Source organism: Papio anubis, chromosome 14, assembly GCF_008728515.1.
Source record: "Papio anubis isolate 15944 chromosome 14, Panubis1.0, whole genome shotgun sequence".
Lineage (NCBI taxonomy): Eukaryota > Metazoa > Chordata > Mammalia > Primates > Cercopithecidae > Papio > Papio anubis.
The window spans coordinates 6,861,889-6,884,678 of record NC_044989.1 but is presented as its reverse complement, the minus strand read 5'-3'; the positions used below and the strand labels follow the sequence as shown (position 1 = coordinate 6,884,678).

At 43.5% G+C, this 22,790-nt stretch overlaps 1 protein-coding gene across 2 annotated transcripts in view; it reads right to left on the bottom strand.

Annotated features, from left to right (window-relative positions):
* Window positions 1-22,790, bottom strand: part of RNF144A (ring finger protein 144A) — a 154,846-nt gene that overhangs the window by 5,089 nt on the left and 126,967 nt on the right. Inside the window, exon 7 of one of the 2 annotated variants that reach the window (XM_021924498.2) lies at window positions 1,943-2,898. The exons of the other annotated variant lie outside the window; for it this stretch is intronic. Within the exon in view, the coding sequence (XP_021780190.1) occupies window positions 2,839-2,898 (60 nt within the window). The 3' untranslated portion in view covers window positions 1,943-2,838. Of the gene's footprint in view, window positions 1-1,942; window positions 2,899-22,790 lie in introns of those variants that run through there. 2 annotated transcript variants of the gene reach the window in all.

The following is a 22,790-nucleotide window of genomic DNA, read 5'->3' as shown; positions in this document are numbered from 1 at the left end:
GCATGGTGATGCGCTCCTGTAATCCCAGCTACTTGGGAGGCTGAGGCAGGAGAATCACTTGAACCTGGGAGGTGGAGGTTGTAGTGAGCTAAGATCATGCCATTGCACTCCAGCCTGGGTGATGGAGTGAGACTCCATCTCAGGGGGGAAAAAAAAAAGTCTCAGCAAAGCAGCCTCAAAACAAGAGAGATGTATTGGTGCACGGTTCTGGAGGGTGAAGTCCAGGGTCAGGGTGTTCCTCAGGGCAGCATTCCTGAGACTGGTCAGAAGCTTTCTTGGCTTCTCCCTAGCTTCTGGTGGTTGTTGGCAATCGTGGGACTTTTTTGGCTGGTGGCAGCATGACTTCAATTGTTACCTCCTCCATCGTATGGAGCGCTCTCAGTGCATCTCTGTTTTCACACAGCACTTGCCTCTGGGCGTATGTGTCCAGATTTCCCTAATGTTATAAAGAGCAGTCACTGGATTAATGTCCTTTCTAATCCAGTAATACCTCATCCTAACTTGATTATATCTGCGAACACTCTCTATTTCCAAGTAAGGTTACATTCATATGTACTGGGAGGGGGGACTTCAACATAACTTTTGGAGGGACACAATTTAATCCCCAATAGGCTCCTACCAGTAGGAGAAAGCTAAACTCTGAAAAGCAGTCACAATGTTTTCCCTTGACCTCATGCTGTTCTTTATTTGAAAAAAAAAAAAAAAGCTCTATTTCTCAGACTGGGCAACATGGCAAAAACCCTTCTCTACAAAAAAAATACAAAAATTAGCTGGATGTGGTGGCACAAGCCTGTAGTTGCAGCTATTCGGGAGGCTGAGATGGGAGGATTACCTGGGTCCAGAGAGGTCAAACCTACAGTAAGCTGTGATAGCACCACTGTACTATAGACTGGGCAACAGAGTCGAACCCTGTCTCAAGAAGATTAAAAAATAAATAGAGAGAGAGAAAAGAAAAGCTCCATTTTACTAATTCTGCTGAACGTGACCTTTGGAGTTTCATTTTTCTAGAAGTCTCCTAGAGTCTCAAAGTTCAGTCTGGTTAATACTGGGACATCCCTGATACTTGCAAGACACTGTGAACCTTCTCATCCATGTGCGACATTTAGATTGAGAGACAATTGTGTCTTCGTGTTAGCACTTCCAGGCACGCAAAAAGACAACGCAAAACCTTGAAAAGTTCAAGCAGGAGAGCTGTTGACAACATATTGGAAGCTAAGCTGTTCCTTGTCATTATAAACACAAAATTTTTAACTATTTCAGCAAGTTAATCTCTGGGATGTTAAGAAACTTCTAGTTAGAAATTGTGTCTTTACCATCTTATGGAGTGCTTTTTACATAAGCTTCTCTAGTATAAGCCTGAGCCTGAGTTCTCATCTCCCTGAACTCAAATTCCCTGTGTTCAACCCTCCAAAATTTGGGAGGGAATAAAACATAAGTGGTTACCTTGTATTTATTTACGAATGGCTAGAGATTCATTAAAAAGTGTTGTATTTTAAGTTGCCTGAATAAGAACAAAAGAGTCAGGCAGAGAGAAGAAGAAAGAGAAGGAGTGGGAAAGATGGGAATATGAATGAGAGGGAGCAAGTGATTCGGAAATCAACAACAACAAAGAGACCAGGGGATGGAAAGAGAGAATGTGAAGGAAATGAAGGTATCGAAGCCACTCAGAAAGGAAAATAGGCAATGCTGGAATGATGTTATGAGAAAAATAATGCTTGGTAGAAAAACTTCCAACCAAATAGCCCTCTGGTGCTCAAGCTTGTTCTCAAAATAGGATTAATTTGTTGCTAAAAAGTAAGATAGAGATTTGTTGGCCACACAGATGAAACAGCCAGTCCCAGCCAGTCCTGGAGGCTGTGGCATGGTCCTCCTGGTCATGCAGGAGACAGTGGAAGGCAATGGGAGGGTGGCCACAGCCTCTACATTTGATGCGCTGAGTTAACCTCCCACACAGCTGCCCCCAGCTCAACACCCACCAGGTACATCTGGACAAGCCCCACGTGAAGTCACGGGCTTTGGAGTCTGACTGAGCCAACTGGCTTCCTTGCTGGGCTACTATTGACTTAGGGCAAGTTACTGTCTCAGTTTCCAGGTTCCTCAGCTGTGAAATACAGACAAAAGCTATCTTGCAGGGTTGCTGTGAAGATAAGGCGCTGTAATAACCTGTGAAAAAGGGCACCCAGCTCGGAGGCTGGAACGCAGGAGGTGCCAGGCAGCCTCCACTTAAGTGTGTGTGGTGACTTCAGCATATGGGGTGATGATACTCAGGTCTATGCAAGCCCCCTGGGTCCCAGACTCTTCATGGCCACCTCCACGTTATCTGTGACCTTGCTTTGATGGCATCCTCCAAGATCATTCTCTCTTAGAACTTGAAAGCTTAGTTCCCATCTCTATCTGCCATCTCTCATTGTTCTACTTCTGTTTCCTCACTCATACACAGCTACTTCTGTTATGCTCAGTAAAATCCCTAGCCCTTGGGCTGTTATCTTCAGCCTGGCTTCTCTTGTCTGATTCGGAGTCTCTAGCGCAGTCTGCCATTTTGAAATGCTCTTCCTCTCCTCTGATGGTCTCAACCTGGATGAACATATCATGCTCAAAATCACTGCTATCACCCTCTCTTTCTGCCTCTTCTGCTTATTGTTTCTGTTAGCAGCACCAACCTCTTGGCCAGAGGGATCTGAAGCTCAACCCACTCTTGATTCTTCTTCTATAATGCCTGAAAGCCAATCATTAGATCCTATCACCCATTCACTATAAAGTTTCACGGTGCCACTACCCAAATGCATTACTCTGTTTTAATTTTCTCATCTTTAAAATGTGTTATAAACAACCCACATCTTACAGATGACACTCAGATTCAATATTATGGAGAACGCATTTCTCTAAGATGGCATCACCGTGTTAAAGAAAACTCAATGATACTTGTGTAAAGCGCATCACAATAGAGGGACCACTGCAATGGGATTTTGCAATAGGGAAGAGAGATAGGGCCCAACTCGGAGTGCAGCACTGGTAAGTGAGAATTTATAGTCAAGGAGCAGGGTGGGGACCACTGGATAGAAAATTACTAAGAGGAGATATCAGGGGTGAGGGTGCAGGGATTCTAGCTAAAGAAATCTAACAAGATTCTTGCTGAAAACAGGCCATGGTGATCAGACATCACCTGGGGATGATGGAAACGAGAAACTTGGTCATATATTGAAAATACTGAATCAGATATCAAGGGTGGGGAGTTCTTGATAAACTGACTTAGCAGGGTTCTTGGCCCAAGAACTGGACTTTACAAGGAAGTACACAGGTAGACATAGGAGAAGCTTTAGGAGACTGGCTACAGTTTGGCCAAGCAAGGAGTTTTTGTCAGTCCTTCCTCTTGTTCAAGGAAAGAAGAGACATTCTTTTTCTCATGTGGTCACCTTTTGTTCACTAAGGAACCACTGAGTCACCACCTGTTGGGACTTGATAGTTCCAATAGACTGGATGGTGCTAACAGTCCGGCATTTAATGAGGGGATTTTTTTAATGGAAAAAAAGATTAATAGTTGGAAACTCAGTTTCTGAGCCCAGAGGGCAACCAATCAAAAAGATTTCTAAACACTGCACTTGAAGCCTCTTCAGATGGAGTGGAAGCAGGCAGTGGCAAGCTGATAGACCTTCCTGGTTTTCAGTTTTAACGTCATGAAGGTTGTCTACCCCTGAGCTATTGTAGTGATCTCTCTGATGTCTGTATCAAGTCCTCCAGCTTCAGCTTTTGGGGCTCCAGGAAAGGAGCAGTTTTAATTTTAATCATTCCAAGTCCAAAGAGTTGGAGAAAATTGGAAATATTAGTCTGGAGTGTGGTTGCCAGATTTTGGAGGAATCTTGGAGAATTCAGGATCCAGTCCAGTGTGTAGACAAATCAGAAAAGCGCATAAACAATGAGCAGGACTAAAATTCAATAAGGGGTGTGCTATAGTTTTCTTCTGAAACATAATTTCTCTCTCTCCATTCACTCCCATTCCTACCAAAAATAAGCAAAGACTGATTTGCTTGCAAGATAAGTTTAGTCTCATTAACTTGGCTTGATTGTTTATATAAATGCAGCAAAAATAATGATTGACCACCTAGGCTCTTTCTGAGTTTGCTTTCCTGGAACTTTTAGGAGAATCTCAGACTGAACAGTTAAAAGCCTCTTAAAACAGGAAAGTTAAGCCAAGGACTTGCTCTCAGGCTGTTTCTGAAACAGTTAGGGATTTGAGTGAATATCCCTTTTATAGGTCTCCAAAATATCCTGGGGTTCCTGGGCCTGCCAGGAAGTGACACTCTTTATTTACCTGGAAGGAAACTATGTAAGTGAACCAAGTATGCAACACACCATAGTGATAATTTTTTTCCAAGAGGCTTTATTGACTCCATAAAGTCAACCTTAGTTTCTTAAAGTCGTCTGGTCATATCTGAAGATACAACATTCCAGTTAAGGCCTTCATAATATATCCAGTGTTTTCAATTGTGTACTGTTACAAGGAGAACATATTCTTACTGCACATATGCAAATAACTACATTACCATAAAATAAAAATGTTTACTAATAGTTTTCTAATTCCAGAGGGATCAGGCAGGAGGAAAAAGTAATTATTTCCTTTTTATTCACAAAGGTATACATTACCAAATTGTTCTAAGCTATAGATAGCTTAAGATAAAAGAGAAAAACTTTTCTTAAATTTAGAAAACAAAATATTAAAGAACCAGCAACATTTCAAACAAAAAGTCACTAAAATATTGTCCTCATCAGTTCATTCAGTCCCATGTAACTCTTGTTATTCTTGAGCTTGGGATAGAACTTTCATGAAGCCATAGGTTTCTTCGTTAGAGTTCTGCAAATTCTTACCCGGTCTGCTGGTATGATCTTAAAGTTTTCAGCAGAAGCCTGTATTTTAAAAGTAACTTTCATAGTCTTTTCCATGAATATGTTTGAAGAAGAAGCAAGTTTGGAATGTAGCTGATTTCAAATGCTTTCAGAGAAGAACCAAAGTGAAATAATAACTGTCCATAAATAACAAAAGACTTAAAATGGCCATATGGCCATGCTTAAAAATATGATGAGAGTTCATTATGATAATTATGCAATTGCCAAAGATATTTGGTTATTTCTGTGACATGCATTTTCACATAATTTTAATGGAGAGGACCAAATTCTAGTTCTGCACTAGTGTACAATTAATACTAAACCTAATTTTAATAAAACTTTATAAAAGAACCTATCCAATCTCAGCCAGTTTTGGCAGCAAAAGACAATATTTCTTTTCCAGGATCCCTTTTCCACAAAAGTGTGGCCAAGGAAAGAATCTTTGTCAATCCCATCCCACTTGTGAGGAACCTGCCTCTCTAAACTCCCCGTATCTGACATGGTCAATATGGAAGCAGTCATTTTACAATAGCTCCAGGCCCTAACTTCAGTTGATGGGGCCAGAAGGCGGCATTTGATGAGTTTGTTCCAGGAATCAAGAGTTTTTCTCCAGGAATTTGGATTTGGAACCAAGAGATTCCAGTGTTGATCTAAATCCTTTTTGGACAAAAGAAATAGAAACTTAAGAGCAGTTTCAATCAGAAAATGGATGTGTGGGAAACTTACAGAATCAGTCTTCAGTAAAGGAAAAAGGTCAGTGCAAAAGAGTTGGAGAGAACTATCTGAATTCACTAGAAAGTCCACACCCTTTTCCCAGTAAATAGGAGAACCACGTGCGTTCTTGTCTATATCATCTCATAAATCCATCTCTTTTTTCTTGTGCACTTAAAGGAGTGGCATTTTGTACTTTCGGGCCAAAGTGTCTGAACTAATATACCATGAAAAGTGATCATCAAGTACTGGTTCAGACAGCTGCTTTTGGGATCAGAGCATCTGCAATTCCATTCCATTCTGCTCCTTCTTAGCCGTGGGACCTCAGGCCAGTTACATCACATTTCTACGCTGCTGGTGCTCAGTTATAAAGTGAAAATGAGAATGTCAAACTCACAATGTTGTTGAGTGTATCTGAAAAGAAAATGTGCCTGAAACACAAAGTGCCTCATGGGAAACATGTTAACCACTCAAGAAAGGTTAGCTTATACCATATATACTGTAACTGCTAGGCAAAGTTCCTGGCACATAAGTCCTTTTAACATAATAGCTATGTTCATTGTTACTACAAGTTGGTATTCCTGACTCCATTCTCTCTCGCAGCCCATCTTCACATTACTGCTGGATTACACTTGCTAAAACATACCTCTCATCAAGTCACTTAACTGCCTAGGAAATAAGGTAGAAACTCAGTTCACATGCTACCTATGCCATGGAACTCTTCTTGATATTTTTTTTTTTTCTTTTTTTGAGACAGCGTCTTACTTTGTCACCCAGGCTGGAGTGCAGTGGCACAATCTTGGTTTACTGCAAGCTCTGCCTCCCAGGTTCACGCCATTCTCCTGCCTCAGCCTCCCGAGTAGCTGGGACTACAGGTGCCCACCACCACACCTGGTTAATTTTGTTTTGAATTTTTAGTAGAGATGGGGTTTCACCATGTTAGCCAGGATGGTCTCGATCTCCTGACCTCATGATCCACCCGCCTCAGCTTCCCAAAGTGCTGGGATTACAGGTGTGAGCCACCGTGCCCAGCCCTTGATTCTTTATTCACAAACATTTTCACTTTTTTCAGCATGTATTTCAAGAGACAGTCCAGTGCAGCAGATAACAGCATGACTTCCACACTAAAGATCAAGACGTACTTAATGGCCATATGATGTGAGATGAGTTCATTAACCTCTTTCTGCATCAGTTTTCTCATATGTATGTTGGGAAGAATAACAGTACCTACCTTGTCAGAATGTTATAAGAATTACATAAGTCAACACATGGAAAACGCTCAGAGTGGTACCTAGCACATAGCAGACAGCCTATAAACATTAGCTAGAATTATCACTGCACTATGATTGTAGGCTCACTTTATCACAGAGCTGTCTCAGAATGTAGATTGTCACAGAATGTTTTATTTACCTGTGATGGCCAGAAAAGACCTACTACTGCCCTGAGTTCTCAGGGCTTGGTGATTTAATCTGATGCAAGTGACTTGAAGGGGTTCTGTCCACCTGGCTACCTCTAGGTCTGTCTTCAGGGCTGCTCAGAACTTTCTGGGATCCATGTGAATATTCCTTTCATCCTCAATTACAATTTATAGAAAGCTGAGATCTGTTTACTCATGTGTCAAGGCCAAGCTCAAATACCACCTTTTATCCTTTCCTATCTCTGGACCACTTCAGTCTCCCCTTTTCCCAACCTCCTGAAAGTATATCAAAGTCGTTACCAGAATCTTCTTTAATCTACAGGCTGTGTTGGTCTGTGCTCACTGTTCATTTCCCTCCATGACTGAAACCACAGGACTCTTCCTTTTACTTCAGTGAGTTTCTGAAAGCCTCGAGACAGAAACTCAACTTTCCTTTGGCACTGCCTACTAGTTCACTTGTCCATCCTTGGGTTAGCCTCCCCTTGAAGTCACAGTAGAAGAGTTCTCCTCTTCCTAAAGCCCCCTCACACTCCATGATATCCCCTGCTTATTCTTGGTTCCTTATTATCAGCATTTAAATGCTCTTAAATCTCTTTTACCTTATCTTTTTAAAAAGAAGTTTTCCTCTTTGGTACTGCTCTGTTTCTTTCTCTATTTCATCATTCAAACATGTTCAAAGTATGTTTGGCAAACCCTGCTTCCTAGTCTCTGGTTTTCTTCTTTCTCTTCTGCTATGATTTTAATGTGTCCTCCAAAAGTTCATGCACAGGAAACCTAATCCACAATGCAAAGCAACAGTGTTGAGACATGGGGCCTAATTACAGGAGTTTAGGTTATGAGGGCAAAACCCTCATAAACTAATTAATATTGTTCTTGTGGAAGCAGGTTAGTTATCACAAGCCTGGTTTGTTATAAAGCCAGTCCAACCCCTGTTGTGTCTCTCTGTCTCACGTACTCACATTTCACTTCTGCCTTCCACTTTCCACCATGGGTACCCTCAACAGATGCTGGTGCCATGCTCTTGGACTTCTCAGCCCCCAGAACCATAAGCTAAATAAACTTTTCTTAATAAATTACCCACTATGTGGTATTCTATTATAGCAACAGAAAATGGACTAAGGCATATTTCATGAAGTGGAATTTATCAAGATCACTAATGATCTCCTTATTGCCATTGGTAATGGGTACTTTCAGAAAGATCTTGAATTATCTGGAGCATTAGACATTAGATGATTTCTTCCTTTTTGAAATGTCTTGCTCTCTACTCCCATTTTTTCCCTCTACTACTTGGGCCACTTCTGAGTGTGCCTTCTGTGGCTGCTCTTTTTTTGCCCATCCTTTAATGTTGGTCAGCTGCCTTGAACCTCTTCTCCTTTGGTATAACTCTCTCTCAAACACCTCTTTGACTCCCATATCCTTACTGTTCATCTTTACCACAATGGCTCTAAAATTAAGGTCCCACCCTAATTACTTTCCTAACCTTTGTTCTCTCATATTTACCTGACCTTTGGACATTTCCACTAAGTTCCAAGTGTGCACATCAAGCTCGACCTGTCTGCAAACTAAACCCATAATCACTCGCATCTCACTCTTCCTCCTGTATCAACCACTCCCTGGAAGCTGTGCACATTCATCCAGGGTCTGGAGACAAAATCCAGAGAGCCGCCTTATTTCTCCCCGTAACCTCCACATCTCTACACAAAAGCAACTTCCAAGGTCTATTCTGTAAACATCTCATAAATATGTCCTCTTTTCTTCAAACTGCCAATGCTGTGGTTAGGAGTCTTTTCTTCAAACAAACTGCCAGTGCTGTGGTTAGGAGCTTCATCATTTCTTACCTGGATTACCACCAAATCTAGGTTTTGCCCGCTAATCCAGTCTCAGCATTCAGACTAGGTGTCCTCCTCCCCAGTTGCAATGCTGATCATGTCTCTCACCAGACTAAAGCTCAGCCTCTGGATAACTGTCAAACTTTTTTTCCTCAGTACTCAGATCAAAAATATTTCCAATACATTTTTATTGTTTTGTCTTCTTACTGCATGTTTTGTTCCACCAAAAGAAGAGTTTCTAGAAAAAGGAGAGGATTGATGGGTTCACTGGTGCTCACTGGAAACTATCCAATCTGTAATGTGAGCATCCCAAAATGCAGAGGAACCAGAAGTTCAATATTTGAGCTGATTAAGGATTAATCAGCCAGTTCCCTGGGCAGGGGAGAGACTCTGCTTCCACATTATCAGGGACTCAGAGAAGCTGGATAAATGTCTCTGCTTTCTTTCCTCTGGTCCATCCTGCTCCAGTATCAGTGGTGAGTAAAGTTTATCTGGCTCTCTTCCTTCACTGTGTGTTATCAATTTATTTTACCTTGGGGTATAATGTCCCAGCTACTATACTGCAATGTCTTTTGTGACCTTTTTCTGTTGATATTGAAAGCCCTCTTTCTATTCCCTTTTTTTTTTTTTTTTTTTTTTTTTTTTTTTTTTTAGCACCTAGCACTATTTCTCAAAACACATCTGTACTTGATTACATGACCTCCTCTATTCATAACCTTTTCAATGGGTCTTTGCAGGAACTCCCAGCTAGAGGAAGAATGTACTTCTTCACTTTTAACTCTGTACCAGTCTTGAGATTTCCTTTGGCAGAAAGCAAAAACAAAAACACGACCACCACTAACACAAAACTCAGCAGAATTAAGATGTAAGTTTCAAGCCCAGATCTCAAAAGACCATGCATGTTTCTGCTCTTTCTCATACCCCTGCTCAGGCTGCACTGAAGACAATTCCTGCCAAACCTGCTGGAAATGAGACACTGCATGAAACAGAGCCAAGTTAGTCCAATTGTTCCAGCCAAAGCTCAAGACACAATGAGCACCCAGCCTCAATCAGCAGAACCAGGTACCCAGCCCACCCCGAGCTGGTCACAGGTGCCTGAGTTCTCTCTGCTGAGATTAGAACTGCCCAGTCAGCATTCAACCCATGGACAATAACAAATGCTCAGTGTTTTCAGCTACTGGATTTTTGGAGTGATGAGTTACTTATCAATAACAAACTCACACATCATCTCTTATCTCTTTTCTGTGTATCAGAGTAGAATGGGAAAAATGCTCTCATATACTATTTACCATACATACATGATAGGTAATATCTATCAAATAATATATCTAAAGAACATAGTAAGCACTCAACAAAGTATTCATCCCTCCTTATATCATCCTCTAAGAACTATAAATATTTCTCATTCTTGTGTTGAGTAATTTAAAAAGCAATGCTATCCTTACCAAAGTAAATGTAGGATGTAGTTCTAGGCTTCAGCATTCGGCGTAAATCATAGGCCCTAAAGAGTGGTGTGCCAGTGGTCAGCAATCCTGAGAGCAGAAGATTGCCTAAACCCTACTTTCTAGCTGGCTGCTTGTGATGGAAACATGGCCTGTAGAAATGTGTGCAGATAGACAAAGGAGATAAGCAAATCTTTGAGAAAGCCTTGGCTGAGATTATTTTGCTCATCTTGGAAGAAAAAAAACCATCATAACCCTTGCCATGTGACTTGGCTCCTCCATGTTCCCTCAGAATATGATGAATTGCTCTCTAAATAATAAAAGTCTTCCAGGAACAATAGAAAATGTCTACTACGGAACATTCATAAATATTCAGCTGAAGCCTGGTGGGAATGTTAGGCTCCCATGAGAGCTCTGTGCTGACATTGGAAGTCAGAAACCAACTCGGAGACGTAAAACTGTGCAGTAAAAATATTTACACAAATGAGCTTGGGGTGAGTTGTCAGAGGGCCATGTTCCTCTTTTGCCTGGACGTCGGGAATTAATTTGGACCTGATGGTGAAGCTCAGGTCTGAAATCAGAGCAGCTTTTTTACATCCATGGACAGCTCCCATAAATGTCAGGGGTGAGCAGAGTAGAAACACTTGGGCCACTACTACAGCAGAGCCCAGGCCATCAAAATGTTGCTTTATTTCCCTTTGATTCCACAGGTTCCATCCAGCCTTCTAGAAATCATGTGGTGCCACCTACTAGACACTAGGAAAAACAAACTATTAGACTCAGGTCCCATCTCCTCTCAAGGAAACCACATGCCAAAAAGGAGTACATAGGTTTGTGCAATTCAACACAAGTGCTGACGTGCTGATCTGACCACACGCTACTAGAGCATAAGAAAAAGAAAAGACAGCAGGGGTTGCAGGGGCAATGGGTTAGGTGGAGGACTGCACAGGAAAGGCTCTGTGTAAGCTGGGGCATCTGAGTGGGTCTCAGAAGAGGTTATAAATTCTTGCAGGTGAGAAGAGAGTAGGGGAATGCTATGCATCTCTGCTGTGGTCTGGGAAACCATAGGTGACAACGATGTGGTTAGGGACCATGAGCTGGAAACATCAGCCCTAAATCTGGAATGGAAATTTGGGGATCCAGAAAGATGCAATGATCTTTCTCTCCATTTCATTTTTGGTTTATTCTGGCTGAGGTTTTGCCAGGGGGAAAGGTTATAAAGGGCATTGGAAAGTTAGTCTGTCTGAATCCTTCAGGATTTGAAGGAAACAAAAGCAAGATCCAGCCCTGCAGGTCATCATGTGCCTGAGGAAAATGACAGATGGCCACACAGAGGCAACAGACAGCTTGGAACAGCACATGTGCTCTCTGTCCTGCCCCTCTCAGCTCTGGAAATCTTTCTGGGAAAGCAGAACGCCAGCATAATCCATCTGGAAACCTTAGATTAGAAAAAAAAAAACCACAGGATGTCTTATTTCAACTTTCAAATGTTTTGAGGAAAGTGCCAAGAGAAGGGGCAGAAAGAAGAGAAACAAGGAAGAGAAGTGAGAGGAGGGGCTGAAGGAGAAAGAGAAGACACAATTGGTGGAACTATGTTTAGCAGTAGATTCACTCTAGAAGATTCATTCTGATGACTGAAATTTCCAGAACACGGATAATGTTTCGAGACACCGACATGATGGGGAATATTAATTTGAAAGTGCTATTTTCCTATGACAGCATTTTAAGACTGTAAGCATAAACAGCTACACACACAAGCCCTTGTTTGGGTTCAGATGTCCACAACAACATAACTTTATTTTTCTACCTGCAGCACCACTTTCACTCAAGAGAAGAAAATTAAATTTTAAGCAATTCATGTTAAACAAGCAAATCAAGGCTTTTGCCTTCAGTTGGCTTAGTGCTTCTCCCTCACCCTTTCTCCTCTGAGTTGGTGTAAATTATCCAGCAACAAAGCACTGAGAAGAAAAGTGCTGGGTTCTCAGTGCTCAGTGTCTGTCATCATTAGAATTTATTCAGATTTCTCCTTAACTGCTGGACTCTGGTTGCTGGCACCTGGACCTTCTGGTATGGCTTGAGCTATCTGCCTCCAGCTGGTCCCCAGGGTTCTCTCTATACTGATCACTCTGCATCTTCATCAAAAGTCTCTTCTACAACATGAAAGCTGACACTTGACTCTTTTGTTTCTCTCTGCATGTCTGATGTAATAACCCTACCAGACAGCATGAGCATAGATGCCCTTGCTGCCTGACTCAGGAAGTGGGTGGGAGGGGAACACGGGACATGGCACAGACAGGAAGCACTGAAAGCTGAAGCCTTTGGTTAATCCTTTACTGTATTATTCTGGTACATCCACAGTATTTGCCTTTTTTTTTTTTTTGTTTTTTTTGGGATGGAGTCTCACTCTGTCACCCAGGCTAGACTGCAGTGGCACGATCTCGGCTCACTGCAAGCTCCCCCTCCCAGGTTCACACCATTCTCCTGCCTCAGCCTCCCAAGTAGCTGGGACTACAGTCGCCCACCACCACGCCCAGCTAATTTTTTGTATTTTTAATAGAGACGGGGTTTCACCATGTTAGCCAGGATGGTCTCGATCTCCTGACCTCGTGATCCGCCCGCCTCGGCCTCCCAAAGTGCTGGGATTACAGGCATGAGCCACCACGCCCTGCCCATCCACAGTATTTTTTTAAACAAGTTTTTCACCTCACCCTCTCTCAATCCATGTTAAAAAGCTCCCACTCCAAGTTCTTTAAATGTCCCTCTAGATAGACCTGCCATACATACATACAGGTAACTACCATGACTTGCATACATACAGGTAATGCAGGAAAAGGGGAGCATATCACAGCATACAGGTATATGGTTGGCAAAATGCAAAATGTGGGGTGCTCTGTAGAATAAAAAACTGTTTAACAAAAACATTGCAAGGACAAAAATAGAAGAAGTCAAAAAGACTTATATATGTCTACCAACTGCAATGGATTCTGATGAAAACCAACCAATATAAAATTATCTGAAATAATAGAGGAGATTTAGACACAAACCAGAGATGTGTGATATAAAAAATTGTTAACTTTTTAGATGGGATATTATTAGAGGTATGTTTAATAAAAAGTTTTTATCCTTTATAAACATCTGGATAAATATTTAGAAATTAATTACAGATATCTGATATGTGCCTTAGAATATAAGGACTGGAAAATGAATGGATATAGATGGAAGGAGAGTTGATGGCCACAATTTGATGATCGTTATGATGTTTAATTTGTAGAGGTTTTCTGTACTATTCTAGATGTTTCTATGTTTAAACAATTTTTTTTCCAGAATAAAAAACTAAAAACATTCTGATAATTACTTTTTTTTGTTTGTTGGTTTCCCCATACACTTCCTGTGGTTTCACAACCAAGTGCCATAGTTCATGTTATCCTCATGACTTGGGGCATCCTTTTCTCAATCATTACTTTCCTTCTCTTTCTTCATTTCTGATCTAATTCCTACTTTTTCTTCATGTCTCAGCTCCCGGAGCTGTCCCTGGGTTCTCAGAGTGAGCTCTGTTACCCTGGCAGCCATCTCAGGTATCATATTGACTCATCTGTTGCCTGGCACACTGTCAGTACTTACATTAAAAAGAAGATAGTTATCTTTACCTCTTTTGTGTTGTGAGGATTAAATTACATTTATTAAGCACCTGGCACGTGTCGGAAGTGCCATATTCATTAACTTCTTCACTTCTATTCTATCGTTTAAACCTGAACATCCCTTCAACACCTAGTTCCAGTTCCTCTTCCTCCAGGAAGCTTCTCAAAATACTACCGGCCTCTTTGCTGACTACATCATGTCCACTAATAAATCTCTGCTTAACATTTGATCCCTGGGCAGACTTCTATGAGAAAATATAACAAGATTTTTTTTCAATTTTTACCTATTCACTCCAAGCAATGATGATGATGGTATGGCTATCTAAACTGTATCCAATTTGATGCACAGCAACTAGAATTTGATAATTCCAGGATGGTTAGGCATTGTAAGATCTTAACTCCAATCCCCACATGACGAATGGAACCTCTCTCCTGCATGAAAGGCAAATAGTAGCTTCCTCATCCATTATTCTTATACCATCCAAGAGAGCCATCAGATGGGAATTATTTTCAATATTTGGCAAGTTAAAAAACTTGAGAATCAGAGAAAAGAGTGTATTTCCAAGAGCATCTAGCTAGCAACTGAACTGAGGACGACATCCGAGGTCTCCTGACTGTCTAACATCTTACTGCCTCTGCAATACCCTTGCCAAGGGACTTCCCAATTTCCCCCAGATTAGAAAGTCCTTCCTCATTAAGCTGTCCCTAAACCTTGTATCTGGCATGACCACACAGCGTTCACTCAGGAGATATTTACTGAGCCTCTAAGAGGTACCAGGTGCTGCAGTACAGCTGGGCTAGACTTTTACCTAGAAAAACAGGCTAGTCATCAATAACTTAGGATCTATTGTAAATAAGTACAATGCAATTCTTTGTTCGAATCTGTTGTATAGGGTATATAGAAAGGTCTTTATGGCACAGAGACAGAGCATGACGGCTTTAAACCTCTAATTTTCCACTACTAAAGCTGTGTAATACTCGCCACAAGCATCCCTTCTCACCTCCCGCCGACGGATGGGCAGTTTCTCTGGTCAACACCACACTGGCAGGACCCCCTGGGGGTGAGATCCAGCAGTCCCCGGCAAGGAACGTCAGGGTGCTCAGCAGATGGAGGCTCCACAGAACTAAGAGCCCCAAGGCGAGGCTGTTGAAATGCTGTGCCAGGCAGACAGGCTGCCAGGGAGGTTTTGGTGCACATATTTAATATCGTCCTGACTGCAATGGAAGCAGGTGCATGAGATACACAAACAAGGAAGCCACAAGGAGATGTCTCCAAAGTAGATATTGAGGCGAGAGAAGAGAAGGCCACAACTGCAGGGAGACCGTGGAATTTGAATCAAGTGTGGGCCCCAAGGACTGTGAACAAAATGTGTAGTGGGGATTTCCTAACCCAGGGGAGGGAACACTTGAGGGCAGTGGCAGGAAATGCTGTTGGGAGGATACTGAAAACCCGAAAAGTGAAAATGGGGCCAGTGCTGCAGGAACCACAACTGGAATGACCTAGAAGAGAGTTAAGAGCCAAGATACCCTACGATTGAGAATGGTGGGTGGGCTGAGGAGGGATGGTTGGTGTGTGACTGAAGTACTTAAGATTAATCAGATACAGTGTCACTGTATTAGTCAGCTGGGGCTGCCATAGTAAAAATATCACAGAGAGGGCAACTTAACAGACGTGTATTTTCTCACTGTTCTGGATGCTAGAAGTCCAAGATCAAGGTTTCAGTAGGGTTGGTTTCTTCTGGGGCCTCTCATCTTGCCTTGCAAGTGGACTTCTTCTCCCTGTGTCCTCACATGATCTTTCTTCTGTGCCCGCACATCCCTGGTGTCTCTCTGTGTGTCTTGATCTCTTCTTTTTTAAGGATTCCAGTCAGATTGGCCTAAAGCAAACCCTAACAGCCTTTTGTTTTTTTTTAACCTTAATTACCTCTATAAAGGCTCTATCTCCAAATACAGTGACATTCTCAGGTAGTAGGGATTAGTGCATAGACATATGAATTTGGGGGGAGGGACGAATGACACAATTCAGTCTATAACAGTCACAAGTGGTAGAGGAGAGACATGTACCAAGATAAGGAGGGAGGTTCACAATTGCCCGAGAAATTGATGGTAGAATGGGAGAAATTAGGTTGTAAGGGAAGCACAGAGGGCACGTCTTACCACGCATGTGGGATGAAAGGAAGCAAGTTCAGTCTGGCATGAAGAGGCCTTCGAAGGGAGACTGACAGTGAGCATGTCAGAGAGGGTATAATGAGATCAGAACAGCCACCATGAGGCTCTGCTCCACCTGGCTACTGCATTTTATAGGCTTCCCAATTTGTAAGAGAACCAAGACCATAGCGAAGTAAAGTCATTAACTGTAATGCTAAAATCAGTTCTATGGGTGAGAAATTCCCAGCAAACCACTGGGCTAGGGCTGGGAAAGGAAATAAAGCCTTCACATAGTCTCCTGACCAGTTACTGGACAGAGCAGCGGCTCTGTAAGGACCCTCAGTAGATGTCAGTAGGTTACGGAGTGTGCACGCCCGCCCAGCATCTGGGTAGGAATGTCCAGACAATGAGAGGAAGCAAGTGACAGGGAAACTCACTTGCTCTGAGGAAAGTCCTAGAGACCTGCACAGGACAGGGCTAGTTTTGGTCCGTGGATGCTTTTTGTGAACTCCATTCTCCACCAGTAAGAAAAAACCTGGCATTTTCAGTTTGCTTCCTGAGAATCAACTTAGAATCACAGGAATGCATGGAATTTGGAACTGAATGTTCAGTCTGGGAAAGTACAGACCTGATAAATGGCACATGCTGGGATTTCAGACTCACCTGTGCAGCAGCCCACACAGGAGTGGGCAATGGCTTTGCTTAGACTCCTGGCTGTGCAGATGGTAAGATATAAACATGCTGGGGAGATATTTAGGGGTAAAATTGAAAGAACTTGGTGAAAGATTAGATGTGTGAGTGCTAAAAAGGTCAGTGTCAACGATGGTTTTGAGAAGGAACAGCAGAGAGGATGGTGGTTTCAGTACTAAGTTATGGAGCTGCAGGGAAGGAGTAGGCTAAAGGTGGTGTAATGGTTTCAAACATTAATTTGGGAGCAGGTGTAATTTGAAGAACTTTTGAGACCAAATCAAGAGGAGATACTGAGCTTGAACCATTCAGTGTGTGAGACTCTGCAGTTCAGAGAAGCAGTTTCAGCTGAGAAGGCTGGGAGCATTGTCTGGAAGAGAAAGCTCACTGAGAAGAGCTACAAGGCTCAGGATTGAATAATTCCATCTTTTGCAAAGCTTAGAAGAGAAGAGAAGGGAAGGCACAAAGCAGCCTGAGAAAAAAAATGCCAGAAAGGTGGGAAGGAAACTGGGAGAGTGAGAGCTACAGGACAGTAAAGGAAGAGAGAGCGTTTCAAAGAGGAGTTTCCAGCCCGTCAATGCTAATGAGAAGCCATCAGGAAGAGTAGAGAAAAGCACCTGCAGGGCACGGTGGCAGAGAAGTTACTAGTGGCTTCAGCAGGAGAGGTTTGGGTGAGGTTTGGGTGGAACGGTGGTGTCGGAGCTAGGGACAGGGGTTGAAAAGCAAATGAGGGGAGCAAGAAACCCACGTGTGTCACTTAGGAAAATTGGTACAGAAGCAAAGTGTCTCAGTCTGCTTGTATGGCTATAACAAAATACCTTAGACCAGGTAATTGATAAGAACAGAAATTTATTTTCCCACAATTCTGGAGGCCAGGAAGTCCAAGATCAAGGCACCGGCAGGTGCGGTTCTAGTGAGGACAGGTCTCTGCCTCCAAGATGGTGCCTCTTGCTGAGGTCCTCTCATGGTGGAAGAGACGGAAAGCGAAAAGAGCCAGCTATTTCCCTTGAGCCCTTGATACTATCACAGTGAGTCTTGTGTCCCAACATATAAATTTGGGGGAACACATACATTCAGACCATGGCACAAAGCTTTAGGTACTAGCACCTATGAGGGATTGGCAACAGATTGGATTTGCCCCTTATTTCTCAGACTTTAACTTGCATGACAGAAAAATCCTAGGGTAGCTCTTGTGTCCCATATCCTACATAATTCCCTCACCTGAGTGTGGGCAAGATTTGCAACTTACTTCTCACCAAGGCAAAAATGTCAGTCCTATGATGATAGATCTCTGTGTGTATGTACATATGTATGTATATGTATGTGTGTGCATGTATAGATACGAATGTTAGGTCCTGGGTAGTGGGTGATGGCTGAAAGAACACTTGGGGGCACGTAGGCAGGCCAAATGTTTTATTCAGCAGCTCTCTCACTAACAGCTTTCTCACATTGTTCTCTCATCAGCGGCTTTCTCACACTGTCTGCCTCGTCTCAGCTCCTTGAGCCGGCCACTCCCACACACAACTGTGCAGCCGGCTCTCTCCTGCCTTCAGGGTCAGCAGCTTAGCTGTTTCTCTCTCTGGGCACATGGGCAAGCCATGCTGTGCCATGCCATGCCGTGCCATGCTGTGCCATGCTGAGCTGTGCACTGGCTCCCCTCTGTCTACAAGACGGACAAGCTCTGGTTCTCTCTCTGGGCACCAGTGCCTGCACAACAGCCATGTCGAGCCATGCCCAAGAGCACCTGTACGGCATTGGCAAGGCAGTTATATCTTTCTCAAATGACAGTGGCTCCAAGCCAAGTAGGAGCTTACACACACAGGTTATATAACAACTGGAGGTGTGCACCTGTGCACCAATCCTGCTGAGTCATGCAGGTTGGGGTATCTGCCTCAGCCTAATTCTTATCCATGTACCTTAAAAATGTATACATATACACAAAAACAAATAGTTATTTGTCTTGTTATCATACACTAAAAATAGTTTTCTTTGCTGATTTGATGCAATAAGCATCCGTGTTGAGGAAACTCACATGGTATGGAACCGTAGGCAGCCTGCAAGTCTCAAGGGTGGCCTCCAGATGACAACAAAAAATTGAGATCCCAGTCATACAAAATGAAATAAATCCTGCCAACAAATGGAAAGAACTTGAAAATTGAGCCTCTAGATGAAAGCCAGCCCAGGTGACATCTTCTCAGCCTTGTGAAACCCTGAACAGAGAACCCAGTTAGACCCATGGAAACTGGGAGATAAACATATTTACAGGCACTAAGTTTTTTCTGATTTGTTATACAGTAATAAACAACTAATATAATGTGCATCCTGATCACCTGGGGATCTTCTGAAAATCCAGGTTCTGACTCAGTAGGTCTGAGGTGGGACTGAGATTCTACATTTCTGACATTCTCAGGCAATGCTCATGCTTCTGGTCTAAAACCACATTTTCAGTAAACGGTAGATACATGCCTATTGAGATTCCTTCCAACTCTCAGATTATATACCAGCCAGAGAAGAAAATAACATGGGAATCAAATAAAAGAATTTATCACCAGTTGCAAATATCTAAACTTTCACAATTTCACTAAGAACTGAAAAATGATGTTGTAGAAGTTTAAATGCATATGGAAGTATTTCACAGAAGTCATTTTCAAGAGATAATGCAGTGCAGGAGAAAGAAAAGACAACTGATGAAATAAATATTGTAAAGAGAAATACAAGAAACTTCCCAGATTTGCCTAAATATTATATATGTAAATGGTGTGTGTGTTGGAGAGGAGGCTCCCGTGTGGGAATCATTCTGTTTCATATACAAGCTGAGCATTTCCAGAGAATAGGAAGGTCCTCAGTAAACGAGTGACCCCCCACCCCATATCACAACAGAAACCTAAAACGTGCTCTTAGCATGGGGGTCACAGCCAGAGTTTTTCCTTCTGAAACACAGGACTGGGGACAGACTGCAAGAGGCCCTGGGGAGCCTGGGTGGATGCATGCATGGGTGATGCTCAGAACACATTTTCTGAACCACATTGAGCTTCTCTCTTAAAATAATGACCCCTCCCTGCCTCCACAGAGTCCTGTTTCAGAAGAGGCACTAGGCAACACAATGATTCATGGAGAGACCCATCCTTGGAGGCCACGGGACAGCTCATGTTCTGGCTTCATGGGTCACTAATTTTCACTGTGAGCAGGTGAACTTAACTGAGACTTAGGTTTTCTGATCTATAAAATGGGCACAAAATAATATTTATTTGTAGCACTTTTGTGAGGATTAGAAAATGAAAAGTGCCAGGGCTCCTCATGTTAGATGCTAAGCAGTGAGCTCCCAGGTGGAGTGAAGCACCACAGAAGAAAGGAAAAAGGTTCCTCATCATCTCGGCCTTTTCTCATGTTTGCCACGGCCAGTGTTTTGTTTTTTTCTTATTCAGAATCGAGGTGAGGTGATGCCAAGGTATAAACCACCCGCTTTCTGAGTGACACCATGGACTGTTAACTTGTGACTGCCTCTCTCTAGGGCACAGCTACAGAGGCAATAGGGCATTTTGGAGGCATTTCTGTTACTTCCAATTAGGCATTCGAATTAAGCTGGACTAAGGGAGGAGTAATATGAGTGAGAACTGGGCATACCTAGGTGAGGGTGTCCTTGGGTTATTCCAAATATTGGGGGATTCAGTGATACTCTCGGAAGTCAGCACTAAGCTCAGGAAGATCCCGTGAGGTTGAAGCAGCCAGACCAGTCAGTGCAGAACACCTTCATCTGGAAGCCACACTCCTGGGTTCAAGCGATTCTCCTGCCTCAGCCTCCCGAGTAGCTGGGATTACAGGCACCCGCCATCACACCCAGCTAATTTTTAGTAGAGATGAGCGTTCACCATGTTGGCCTGGCTTATCACAAATTCCTGATCTCAGGTGATCCACTGGCCTTGGCCTCCCAAAGTACTGGGATTACAGGGGTGAGCCACCGCAACCGCCCTCAACTGTCTTTTTACTGATGCTTGTTACTTTCCACTCCACAGGCTGGGCATAGACCCCCATCTCCTCTTCCCTGCTCCTTTGGGCGGCTTCCTACATCATGTCCCAGCCCTCATCCTCTGCATCCGAGCTCCCCTACATGCAGCTACCGTGGCGTAGGCAAATCCCACATCTTATTGTGTCAGCACCAACCTTACCCTGATATCCTCCAGCCTGGCTTAAACCTTAAAGAGTGGGTCCCCTCTGTCTCTTACCGCTCTTCCCCATCCACCTGCTCCACCTCCAATCCCCTCACCCCTACTGGATCTCAGCTCTGTCCTGAAGGTTTGCCAGGCTCTCTTGGGGCGTCTGTGGCTTTTCGCGCACAGGTGTGTTTGTGTGGTGGCATTCCCTCCCAATCTGTGCTCTGAGCAACCCCCTGCTCTCTCCATCCCCGACCCCAATTCTGTCTCCTCCAGGAATTTGCTCTGACTTCTCCTGCAGGGGGTGGAGCTCCTCTCTGATACCACCTGTGGGGTGGGATTGTCACCTTCGGGCCTGCCCCACTAGACTGTGATGTCCCCGTGCATTTGCATTGGTTTGTGTGGTGTGGTACCAAGGCACTGATGAAGAAAAGGGAGGATCCAAACTTCAGTCCAATCCCTGCTGGGAACTAGCTTCAAGACTGCACCCGAAGCATTCTGCCTCGCTGAGCTTCTTGTTTATAAATATAGACGAGGTCTGAGTGGTCCCACCAGCACTAGGATTCCAGCACTTCCTCCCTTGGGAGCTCCTGTTCCCTTCGACATTCCCCTGCAATGCTGGTATACGGAGTCCTAAGACTTCCCCACGGAGGTCAGTGAGGGAGCTAAGAATCTGCTCATCTTTCAAGAGAGTTGCTCTACATTCCCTTAAAGGTATATGAGAGAATTTATGCTGCTGAAATATAGGCAACGGTGAAGAATTGGGATTTAACCACACAGGGAGCAGAAGGCTCTCAATGGTTTTTAACAGAAGCTTCACAAGAGGGAAACAGAGAATGCCCCAGGAACAGAATGGTGAGAGAGGAGGAGGCTGGGAGAAGCTATTTTAGGAGGCCCCAGGTGTGTCCACGAGAGACTGAAGAGGACCTGTATTAGTCTGTTCTTGAAACTAGGCCTCATAAAACTTAAAAAAAATTAACACCAGGTGGCCCTGGATAGGGTCCCACCCTGCCTCGATAGGGTCCCACCCTGCCTCGATAAGGTCCCACCCTGCCAATTCCGGGGGTCCCACCCTGCCTCGAAGTTCCCGGAATCAACAACTCCAGGAAAGAACCTCTTAAGGTCCTGCTCTAACTAATTAGAACAAGACACCTTGCTCAGGCGCCAATCATTGTGCGCCTGAAGCTTTGTTTGAATTTCGCGCCATAAGCTGTGTTTGAACTTGTGTTTGCCTATATAAACAGCCTGTAACAAGCAGTTGGGGTCCCAGGGCCAACTTAGAGCTTGGGACCCTAGCGCGCTAGTAATAAATAACTCTCTGCTGTGAATCTCGTGTCGGTGATCCTTCGCGGCGACCCCTGCCCAGGAGGGAATCGACAGTTCAGTTCCAACATTCTCACTCTGCTAATAAAGACATACCCAAGGCAGAGGCATTTATAAAGAAAAAAGGTTTAAGTGACTCACAGTTCCACATGGCTGGGGAAGGGCCCACAATCACGGCAGAAGGTGAAGGATGAGCAAAGTCATGTCTTACTTGGCAGCAGGCAAGACAGCTTGTGTAGGGGAACTCCCATTTATAAACCCATAAGATCTCTTGAGACTTACTCACTACCACAAGAAAAATATGGGGAACCGTCATCATGATTCAATTATCTCCACCTGGCGCCACCCTTGACATGTGGGGATTGTTATAATTCAAGGTGAGATTTGGGTGGGGACACAGCCAAACCATATCAGGACCCGAACTGAGGACAGGGAACCAGGTCCTACTCACTGGTGAATTCATCTCCCAGGAAAGGCAAACTGTTCTTCCTTCAAAGTCATGTCCCGTTTCCAACGTGCAACCAAATGAGAAGACGAGGTATTGAATGCATTTTCAACTGAAA